Genomic DNA, 11,305 nt, shown 5'->3' on the forward strand with positions numbered 1-11,305 from the left:
CCCACTTAAAATCATTTGGACTTTCAATAGAATTGATTAACATTTAATATATGGGAAACACGGGTGTAAATACCATTAAAAAGCATAACATGCCAATCACATCAATCTTCAGTCATCTAAGGTTATGTCTGACAGAGATCTACATAGTGATGGAAAATATGTCCACAAGGGCCAATGACATGAGCTAGTAAAGTAACCATGCAAAGCTTGACCTTATTAGTTGCTCAAACACCAATTGCTCATATTTGTTTTGGCTGCTTTTGGTTGCGTAATAGAACACATTTACATTGTATTATGTAGACTTTGGCTAAACGGCGCCCTATTGCCTATGTATTGCACTTATGTATTGATCTGGTCAAAATTAGAGCACTATGTAGGCAATAGGGTGCCGCTCTGTATTGCTTAGTCTGTATGTATGTGTATAGGTTTGTGCCTTACTGGTTAGTTATTTATTTGATAATGCCCGAGAAGCTGGTGTTTGGAGGATATATTGTAGAGGGCTGGCAAACCGTGCCAATATATCCTCCAAACACCTGCTTCGAGGGCATTATCGCTTTTATACACTGGGTTACCCCAACATATTCAAATAATGATTTACATATTTTCATTATCTTGATAAAAAAAAATTCATACTATTTCATCCATCCAAAATAGTCGCGACACAAATCTAGGGTTGCTACCCAAACCAGCTGGACGTTCGTTCTATCGGTTCGAGTTCCAGAGACGCGACCCAGTCATTGTCTTTTTGTTCTGTATCTATGCCCGCAACCGAGTTGTTCGTTCTAAATGTTCCAATGCCATACTGGCTGGCAACATTCTAATCCCATGCTTGCTAGCTAGCCAACTACAGCTAACTTACAGTAATGTCAAACATTGCAGCCAGAATAACAGCAAAGTAGCTGCATTTGCGTTTGTTTAAGCTGTTTTGAAGTGATATTTATTTAAATACAGTGTATTCGGAAAGTATTCAGACACCTTGACTTTCCCCCCCCCCCCCCCCCATCAATCTATACACACTACCTCCATAATGACAAAGCATTTAGAAATATTTACAAACTGAAATAACATTTACATAAGTATTCAGACCCTTTTTTTTTATTTTTTATTTTTAACTCAACTTCTAAACACTCTCCTTCAACCCACCTCACCCAATGTGGTGCGGATCTGTTTTTTTTCTAAAGTATTTTTATTCACCTCAAATCTGGAATGCCCCAACAGAAGCTAGCCAGCTCACTAGCTAGTAGTCAGCTAACAACTGCTAGCGGTCATCAGCTAACCATTAGCTCGGAAAGCTCTCGCCAGTCTGTACAACGCGACTCAAACCAGAGCATACCGGACCTATTTTCTCTCCATTTCACCGGATTCCTACCGCAAGCTCTGGACATTTTCATGTGGATCATCGCAGCTAGCTAGCTGCTATCCAAGTGACTACTGGCTAATGTCGGTCCCAGAGCAAGCACCAGTTAGCCTGTAGCTAGCCCATGCTAGGCCCTTTCTCCCGGCTAGCTAAAGAGGCCACTCCTGTGCTACAATAAAATACCCCTTTCTACTGCCGGTACGGGGCACGGAACCTCGCCGATCCATCGCGACTGGACGATCTGCTCAAGGGGCTACTCAACTGGCCTCTACATCGCGACGTCTACTGAATGCCCATCCACTAGCCGCGGCCTGCTAGCCACAGCCCGCTAGCTGTCTAGAGCATATTGGACTGTTAGCTGTATAGATCCATCGGCCAATTTCTCGGGCCACTATACCTATTTTGACAATTTGGACATGGACCCCTCTGCTACTCGGAACCCTACTAATCCATCACGACTAGCTCCGGTCTGGTCTATCGACGTCACCACACGCGGAGGCTAAAACAGATTTTACAGATTTTCTGCTAGCTCGCTAGCCCCGGTCTGCTAGCTCGCTAGCCCCGGTCTGCTAGCTCGCTAGCCCCGGTCTGCTAGCTCGCTAGCCCCGGTCTGCTAGCTCGCTAGCCCCGGTCTGCTAGCTGTCTAAATCGCCGTGTCTCCAACCACTCACTGGACCCCTATTGATCACCCGGCTACACATGCCTCTCCTTAATATCAATATGCCTTGTCCATTACTGTCCTGGTTAGTGATTGTCTTATTTCACTGTAGAGCCTCTAGCCCTGCTCAATATGCCTTAACCTACCATTTAGTTCCACCGCCCACATATGCGGTGACATTACCTGGTTTAAACGTCTCTAGAGACAATATCTCTTATCATTACTCACTGCCTAGGTTTACCTCCAATGTACTCCCATACTACCATACCTCTGTCTGTACATTATGCCTTGAATCTATTCTATCGCGCCCAGAAACCTGCTCATTTTGCTCTGCTCTGAACGCACTAGATGACCAGTCCTGATAGCCTTTAGCCGTATCCTTATCATACTCCTCCTCTGTTCCTCTGGTGATGGAGGTTAGTCCAGGCCCTGCAGTGCCTAGCTCCACTCCTACTTCCCAGGTGCTCTCATTTGTTTTTCTTCTGTAACCGTAAAAGCCTTGGTTTCATGCATGTTAACATTAGAAGCCGCCTCCATAAAAGTGTTTTATTCTCTGCTTTAGCACACTCTGCCAACCCGGATGTCCTAGCTGTGTCTGAATCCTGGCTTAGGAAGACACCCAAAACCCCTGAAATTTCCATCCCTAACTGTAACATTTTCCGACAAGATAGAACTGCCAAAGGGGGCGGTGTTGCAATCTACTGCAGAGAGAGCCTGCAGAGAGAGCTTCTACTTTTAACAATCCACCTTTCCAGAAACAAGTCTCTCACCGTTGCCGCTTTCTTTAGACAACCCTCTACCCCCAGCTGTGCCCTGGACACCATATGTGAATTGATTGCCCCCCATCTATCTTCAGAGCTCGTGCTGATAGGTGACCTCAACTGTGACATGCTTAACACCCCGGCCATCCTGCAATCTAAGCTGATGCCCTCAATCTCACACAAATGATCAATGAACCCACCAGGTACAACCCCAAATCTGTAAACACGTGCACCCTCATAGATATCATCCTAACCAAGATCTCAGCGATCGCTGCCTCATTGCCTGCATCTGTAATGGGTCTACGGTCAAACGACCACCCATCACTGTCAAACGCTCCCTAAAACACTTCACAGCAAGCAGGCCTTTCTAATCGACCTGGCCCGGGTATCAACCTCATCCCGTCAGTAGAGGATGCCTGTTTATTCTTTAAAAGTGCCTTCCTCACCATCTTAAATAAGCATGCCCCATTCAAAAAATGTAGAACCAGGAACAGATATAGCCCCTTTACACCCCAGTATCTCTACTTGCACACTACTTATACTTCCGGCGCCGACAGAGATTTGCGGTTTTTGTTTTTTTTACGTGTTATTTCTTACATTAGTACCCCAGGTCATCTTAGGTTTCATTACATACAGTCGAGAAGAACTACTGAATATAAGAGCAGCGTCAACTCACCATCAGTACGACCAAGAATATGACTTTCGCGAAGCGGATCCTGTGTTCTGCCTTTCACCCAGGACAACGGAATGGATCCCAGCCGGCGACCCAAAAAAACGACTTCGTAAAAAAGGGAAACGTAGCGGTCTTCTGGTCAGACTCCGGAGACGGGCACATCGTGCACCACTCCCCAGTATACTTCTCGCCAATGTCCAGTCTCTTGACAACAAGGTTGATGAAATCCGAGCAAGGGTACCATTCCAGAGGGACATCAGAGACTGTAACGTTCTTTGCTTCACGGAAACATGGCTCACTGGAGAGACGCTATCGGAGTCGGTGCAGCCAGCTGGTTTCTCCACGCATCGCTCCGACAGAAACAAACATCTTTCTGGTAAGAAGAGGGGCGGGGGCGTATGCCTTATGGCTAACGAGACGTGGTGTGGTCACAAAAGCATACAGGAACTCAAGTCCTTCTGTTCACCTGATTTAGAATTCCTCACAATCAAATGTTGACCGCATTATCTACCAAGGGAATTCTCTTTGATTATAATCACAGCCGTATATATTCCCCCCCAAGCAGACACATCGATGGCTCTGAACGAACTTTATTTGACTCATTGCAAACTGGAATCCATACATCCTGAGGCTGCATTCATTGTAGCTGGGGATTTTAACAAGGCTAATCTGAAAACAAGACTCCCTAAATTGTATCAGCATATCGATTGCGCAACCAGGGCTGGCAAAACCTTGGATCACTGCTATTCTAACTTCCGCAATGCATATAAGGCCCTGCCCCGCCCTTCTTTCGGAAAAGCTGACCACGACTCCATTTTGTTGATCCCTGCCTACAGACAGACACTAAAACAAGAAGCTCCCACGCTGAGGTCTGTTCAACGCTGATCCGACCAATCTGATTCCACACTCCAAGACTGCTTCCATCACGTGGACTAGGATATGTTTCGTATTGCGTCAGACAACAACATTGACGAATACGCTGATTCGGTGTGCGAGTTCATTAGAACGTGCGTTGAAGATGTCGTTCCCATAGCAACGATTAAAACATTCCCAAACCAGAAACCGTGGATTGATGGCAGCATTCGCTTGAAACTGAAAGTGCGAACCACTGCTTTTAATCAGGGCAAGGTGACCGGAAACATGACCGAATACAAACAGTGCAGCTATTCCCTCCGCAAGGCAATCAAACAAGCTAAGCGTCAGTATAGAGGCAAAGTAGAATCTCAATTCAACGGCTCAGACACGAGGTATGTGGCAGGGTCTACAGTCAATCACGGATTACAAAAAGAAAACCAGCCCCGTCACGGACCAGGATGTCTTGCTCCCAGGCAGACTAAATAACTTTTTTGCCCGCTTTGAGGACAATACAGTGCCACTGACACGGCCTGCAACCAAAACATGCGGCCTCTCCTTCACTGCAGCCGAGGTGAGTAAAACATTTAAACGTATTAACCCTCGCAAGGGTGCAGGCCCAGACGGCATCCCCAGCCGCGCCCTCAGAGCATGCGCAGACCAGCTGGCTGGTGTGTTTACGGACATATTCAATCAATCCCTATCCCAGTCTGCTGTTCCCACATGCTTCAAGAGGGCCACCATTGTTCCTGTTCCCAAGAAAGCTAAGTTAACTGAGCTAAATGACTACCGCCCCGTAGCACTCACTTCCGTCATCATGAAGTGCTTTGAGAGACTAGTCAAGGACCATATCACCTCCACACCCTAGACCCACTCCAATTTGCTTACCGCCCAAATAGGTCCACAGACGATGCAATCTCAACCACACTGCACACTGCCCTAACCCATCTGGACAAGAGGAATACCTACGTGAGAATGCTGTTCATCGACTACAGCTCGGCATTTAACACCATAGTACCCTCCAAGCTCGTCATCAAGCTCGAGACCCTGCCCTGTGCAACTGGGTACTGGACTTCCTGACGGGCTGCCCGCAGGTGGTGAGGGTAGGCAACAACATCTCCACCCCGCTGATCCTCAACACTGGGGCCCCACAAGGGTGTGTTCTGAGCCCTCTCCTGTACTCCCTGTTCACCCACGACTGCGTGGCCACGCACGCCTTCAACTCAATCATCAAGTTTGCGGACGACACAAGAGAGGGAAGGCTTGATTACCAACAACGACGGGACGGCCTACAGGGAGGAGGTGAGGGCCCTCGGAGTGTGGTGTCAGGAAAATAACCTCACACTCAACGTCAACAAAACTAAGGAGATGATTGTGGACTTCAGGAAACAGCAGAGGGAACACCCCCCTATCCACATCGATGGAACAGTAGTGGAGAGGGTAGCAAGTTTTAAGTTCCTCGGCATACACATCACAGACAAACTGAATTGGTCCACCCACACAGACAGCATCGTAAAGAAGGCGCAGCACCTCAGGAGGCTGAAGAAATTCGGCTTGTCACCAAAAGCACTTACAAACTTCTACAGATGCACAATCAAGAGCATCCTGGCGGGCTGTATCACCGCCTGGTACAGCAACTGCTCCGCCCACAACCGTAAGGCTCTCCAGAGGGTAGTGAGGTCTGCACAAGGCATCACCGGGGGCAAACTACCTGCCCTCCAGGACACCTACACCACCCGATGTTACAGGAAGGCCATAAAGATCATCAAGGACAACAACCACCCGAGCCACTGCCTGTTCACCCCGCTATCATCCAGAAGGCGAGGTCAGTACAGGTGCATCAAAGCTGGGACCGAGAGACTGAAAAACAGCTTCTATCTCAAGGCCATCAATCTGTTAAACAGCCACCACTAACATTGAGTGGCTGCTGCCAACACACTGACTCAACTCCAGCCACTTTAATAATGGGAATTGATGGGAAATTATGTAAAATATATCACTAGCCACTTTAAACAATGCTACCTAATATAATGTTTACATACCCTACATTATTCATCTCATATGTATACGTATATACTGTACTCTATATCATCTACTGCATCTTTATGTAATACATGTATCACTAGCCACTTTAAACTATGCCACTTTGTTTACATACTCATCTCATATGTATATACTGTACTCGATACCATCTACTGTATCTTGCGTGGGCAAGTGGGCTATGCCGCTCTGTACCATCACTCATTCATATATCTTTATGTACATATTCTTTATCCCCTTACACTTGTGTGTATAAGACAGTAGTTTTGGAATTGTTAGTTAGATTACTTGTTGGTTATTACTGCATTGTCGGAACTAGAAGCACAAGCATTTCGCTACACTCGCATTAACATCTGCTAACCATGTGTATGTGACAAATAAAATTTGATTTGATTTACTTGCACATTAATCTTCTGCACATTCTCCCATTCCAGTGTTTAATTGCTATATTGTAATTACTTTGCCACCGTGGCCTATTTATTGCCTTACCTCCCTTATCCTACGTCATTTGCACATGCTGTATATAGACTTTTCTACTGTATTATTGATTGTATGTAACTCTGTTGTATGTGTCAAACTGCTTTTCTCTATCTTGGCCAGGTCGCAGTTGCAAATGAGAACTTGATCTCAACTTGCCTACCTGGTTGAAATAAAGGTGAAATAAAAATAAATACAACTCCTGCACTGTCTTGGCTGTGTGCTAAGGGTTGTTGTCCTGTTGGAAGGTGAACCTTCGTCCCAGTCTGAGGTCCTGAGCGCTCTGGAGCAGGTTTTCATCAAGGATCTCTCTGTAATTTGCTCCGTTCATCTTCCCCTCAACTGGTCTCCAAGTCCCTTCTGCTAAAAAACATCCCCACAGCATGAAGCTGCCACTACTATGCTTCACCGTAGGGATGGTGCCAGGTTTTTTCCAGACGTGACGCTTTGCATTCAGGCCAAAAAGTTCAATCTTGGCTTCATCAGACCAGAGAATCTTCTTTCTCATAGTCAGTCTTTTAGGTGCCTCTTTGCATACTCCAAGTGGGCTGTCATGTGCCTTTTAATGAGGAGTGGCTTCTGTCTGGCTACTCTACCATAAAGGCCTGATTGGTGGAGTGCTGCAGAGATGCTTCTTCACCTGCATTGCTTGCTGTTTGGGGTTTTAGGCTGGGTTTCTGTACAGCACTTTGAGATATCAGCTGATGTACGAAGGGCTATATAAAATAAATTTGATTGAAAATTTGATTGATTGATTGTCCTTCCGGAAGGTTCCCTTACCTTCTCCCCCGATTGTTCAGTTTGGCCGGGCGGCCAGCTCTTTGAAAGAGTCTTGGTAATTCCAAACTTGTTCCGTTTAAGAATAATGGAGGCCACTGTGTTCTTGGGGACATTCAATGCTGCAGAAATGTGAAACCCTTCCCCAGATCTGTGCCTCGACACAATCCTGTCTCGGAGCTCTACTGACATTTCCTTCGACCTCATGGCTTGGTTTTTGTGCTGACATGCACTGTCAACCGTGGGACCTTATATAGACAGGTGTGTGCCTTTTCAAAATCATGTCCAATCAATTGAATTTACCACAGTTGGACTCCAATCAAGTTGTGGAAACATCAAAGATGATCAATGGAAACAGGATGCACCTGAGCTCAATTCAAGTCTTATATCAAATGATCTGAATACTTATGTAAATAAGGTGTTTTGTTTTGTAAGAAATGTACTATAATTTCTAAACTGGTTTTTGCTTTGTCATTATGGGGTATTAAGTGTAGATTGAAGAGAGAAAACAATTTAATCGAACAAAATGTGGAAACAGTCAAGGGGTCTGAATGCTTTCCGACTGCGCTGTACATCCAAAGCAATGAGCTAACGATGTGCTATTTCCCCCCTGTGCAAAGAATATGCTCTCTCTTCAGGACACTGTTGTTCAGAGAAGCTAGCCAACAATACAGCTAACAGTTTCAAACTGGAGCTGGAAAGACCGCAAACTATCTGCACTTCGTTTTGTTTGTCCTGTTTTCTATTAAAAGGTCTTTGTATATATCCATAAAAATTATATTGATTCATGATTTCAACTGGCTGAGAAAAGCTGCCTGCCTGTCTTATCCCGACAGCTGTTCATTACTATGGGACAGCTGCCGATCTAATTTGAATATTGAAACAATGTTGCAAATGTTCGGAGAGACAGACATCAAGGTTTATACAAATCTCTGCTGTTAAACTAAATGTTTGTCTAAAAGAAATTAGATAATGTCTATATTATTTTTATAGTGGACATCAAGTTTATAAATTGCATAGCTGGGCTGATGAGACAGTGGATTGCGTAGTCAGATGGAACATGGTAAATAGGCATGGTAACTTGGGGAATAGATATCAGCTGGAATGCGCTTTTAGCGCACAGTGGTTAGAAACAGAAGGTCCATGTTAGCCTTTATGCAACGGGTGGGAATAATCCTGACTTACTGATTGGTTAAAACTGCATTCCGGCCAATGTCCGTTCCACATGTTACCATCCTCCAAACACCGGCTTCTCGGGCATTGTCACTTAAATATTGCACTCTAACTTATAGCTTCAATGAGAAAATGTCTTGATCTGAGGTAGATGGATGTTTGTCAGGTCAACATTTGGTTTGACCCACTCCAGCCTACTTTGATTAGCTTTTGGAACATACATAATGTTCAAATAATTCATCATATTCACACTATTGTAAAAGATTGTACCTCTCTTTTCAGACAGACAGGAGCTTCATGAAATGTTTTGGAAACATTCTGTTTTTCTCCCCAAAATGCCAGAGTGTTATAGATGTTTGTTAAAACGTTCTATGTATTTCTTGTTAACATTCATCTCTTTTGTTCCTATATAGAAAATCCAGAGTCCACTGAAACTGTTTCTTCAGAGGGCCAAACTTCAACACAAAATGGTGGAGACAACAGCCAGCCAGGTATTTGTGGTTTATTTTACTAGGAAGGGATACTTCAGGATTTTGAGGCCCTTTATCTACTTCCCCAAGTGTCAGATGAGCTCATGGATACCATTTATGTCTCTGCATCCAGTATGAAGGAACTTAGAGGTAGTTTCACCAGCCAATGCTAACTAGCATTAACTTAATGACTGTAAGTCTATATGGTATGTACTAGCATGTTGCCAGTTACTATAGACTGCCAGTCATTGCGCTAATTCTAGTTAGCATTTGCACTAACGTTAGATCTTGTTTTTCAGACACTATAACCTCTCCATACAGTTCATAACTCAGCATCATGTTTCTAACGTTATAACTGTCATTGTAATATTGAGGAAAGCATTAAACCCTTCAAGTGTGTGTGTGTGTGTGTGTGTGTGTGTGTGTATTTAGGGGGGTTGAGGTAGCCAGAAGGCAAATTTTAATTTGGCACCCAAAAATTATATTTGATTTTAGCCTACACAATTAATGGTAATTTTGTCTTCTCCCGCTAGCAGTCCTTGAACCCCCTGCTTCTTCCAGCACCAAGGTGGTTACACCCTCGGCGGCAACCGGAAGCAAGAGGTCCATCCAGACCATGGAAGAGAAGTCGGAGACCTACAAATCTCTCTTCACCAGCCACAGTTCAGCCAAACGCACCAAAGACCAGACGTCCAACTGGGTCACCCACACCCCCTACCATTTCTAAATTACTTCACCTCCCCTAGATCACCACCAAGTGGTCATGGCAGGCAACACACAACCAGATTGTGTATTTGAAGGGTATCTATAAAAGGTTATTAATAACACATTCAAAACCCATACTTAACACATTCATAAGAAGTACGTGAGCATTTCATAAATGCTTATGTCAACAACCGCAAGTTGATAATTCACATTTCTGCATTTCTGTATTTCTGTGACGAAGGCAATATCAACTTGCTACTGCTTATGAATGTGTAATATGAGGGTTATGAAGCTTATGTCGGCATCCTTCAAGTAAAGTCTTAAGGAAGTTGACATTTTTCTTATAGGTATTCTTGGCTCAGGCTAATGAATCAATAGCCTATAGGAAGCACTATTAATGCTCCTTTTTCTAGGAATGGCTATATTATATGTAGGTCTTATCTAGGTATGGATAGATGTAGATTTGGCAAGTCATTATGGTTTGCTATGCAATATGACATATAAATGTTTTGAAATTATATCACAAGGGCCTAGTTTATTTTTTTGTATAGGAAGTGGAATAGTGAGTGTTTTTGTAGTGTTCATTCAAAACATGCTTTCAATAAGCTCATTACTTATGTCTATACTCAATTTGAATGTTTCCTCCAAATAGCTTGTCACCCACCACCCATCAAAATATAATGGGAGAAAAAAAAGGTTGTTTTATTCACATGTGCATATTTCATTTTTATTTAAATATTTACCTTTTGATATGCTTTTTCCCGCTTTGTTTGGGTTGAGGGTTGAACAAACATATGTCAAAATAAAGACTATGTCCTTTTACTTACAAAATGCATTATTTTTTTATATGGAACAACATATTATATAGTAGTGTGTACAAATAAAGGTGCATTAGGTCGACTCAATACGGGATTTTTTTTTTGTCCCTTTCAATTTGTATTTTGGGTGTGTCGCCAAGCTACTGCTTTTTTTACTGTATATTTATTGTAACTACTGTACCTCAACTTTTCATGACACTGCACGTGTTTATCAGGTTTAAGAGTGGGATTATAGGATTTAAGGTATATTTGGATTTCAATTATATTAGCCTACTTTTAGCACACGACCATGAAAGTGTAAATGAACCCAAAAGAGCGCAAATTGCAAATGTCATTTAAGTCACACGAAGGTGTCAAGGCTTTAATAATTCCTGTCACAAGATGGCAGCAGAGTCGTAACTTTGCCTTAGATTCTACTTAGAGTAGTAGAACTCTGGAACTCTACTCTGCGGACAAGTAGATTATATTAATTTAGGATATGACCACTGGAAAAACTCGCATTGGAGAATTCTGTTAAATTAATTAAATACATTGTGTGTAGGCC

The 11,305-nt window shown here is 43.6% G+C and overlaps 1 protein-coding gene across 4 annotated transcripts in view; it reads left to right on the forward strand.

Annotated features, from left to right (window-relative positions):
- LOC110493896 (replication termination factor 2) overlaps window positions 1–10,774 on the forward strand; it is a 45,213-nt gene extending 34,439 nt beyond the window's left edge. For 2 of the 4 annotated variants that reach the window (XM_021568475.3, XM_090205031.1), the window contains exons 8-9: window positions 9,182–9,259; window positions 9,772–10,774. In XM_021568475.3, coding sequence (XP_021424150.2) covers window positions 9,182–9,259; window positions 9,772–9,965 — 272 coding nt within the window. In that variant the 3' untranslated portion in view covers window positions 9,966–10,774. The remainder of the gene's footprint in view (window positions 1–9,181; window positions 9,260–9,771) is intronic. The other 2 variants (XM_021568476.3, XM_090205032.1) reach the window with 1 other exon arrangement.
- The last annotated feature ends 531 nt before the right edge of the window (window positions 10,775–11,305 follow it).

The sequence above is a fragment of the Oncorhynchus mykiss genome, chromosome 17 (assembly GCF_057628025.1).
Source record: "Oncorhynchus mykiss isolate SJ-2025 chromosome 17, ASM5762802v1, whole genome shotgun sequence".
Lineage (NCBI taxonomy): Eukaryota > Metazoa > Chordata > Actinopteri > Salmoniformes > Salmonidae > Oncorhynchus > Oncorhynchus mykiss.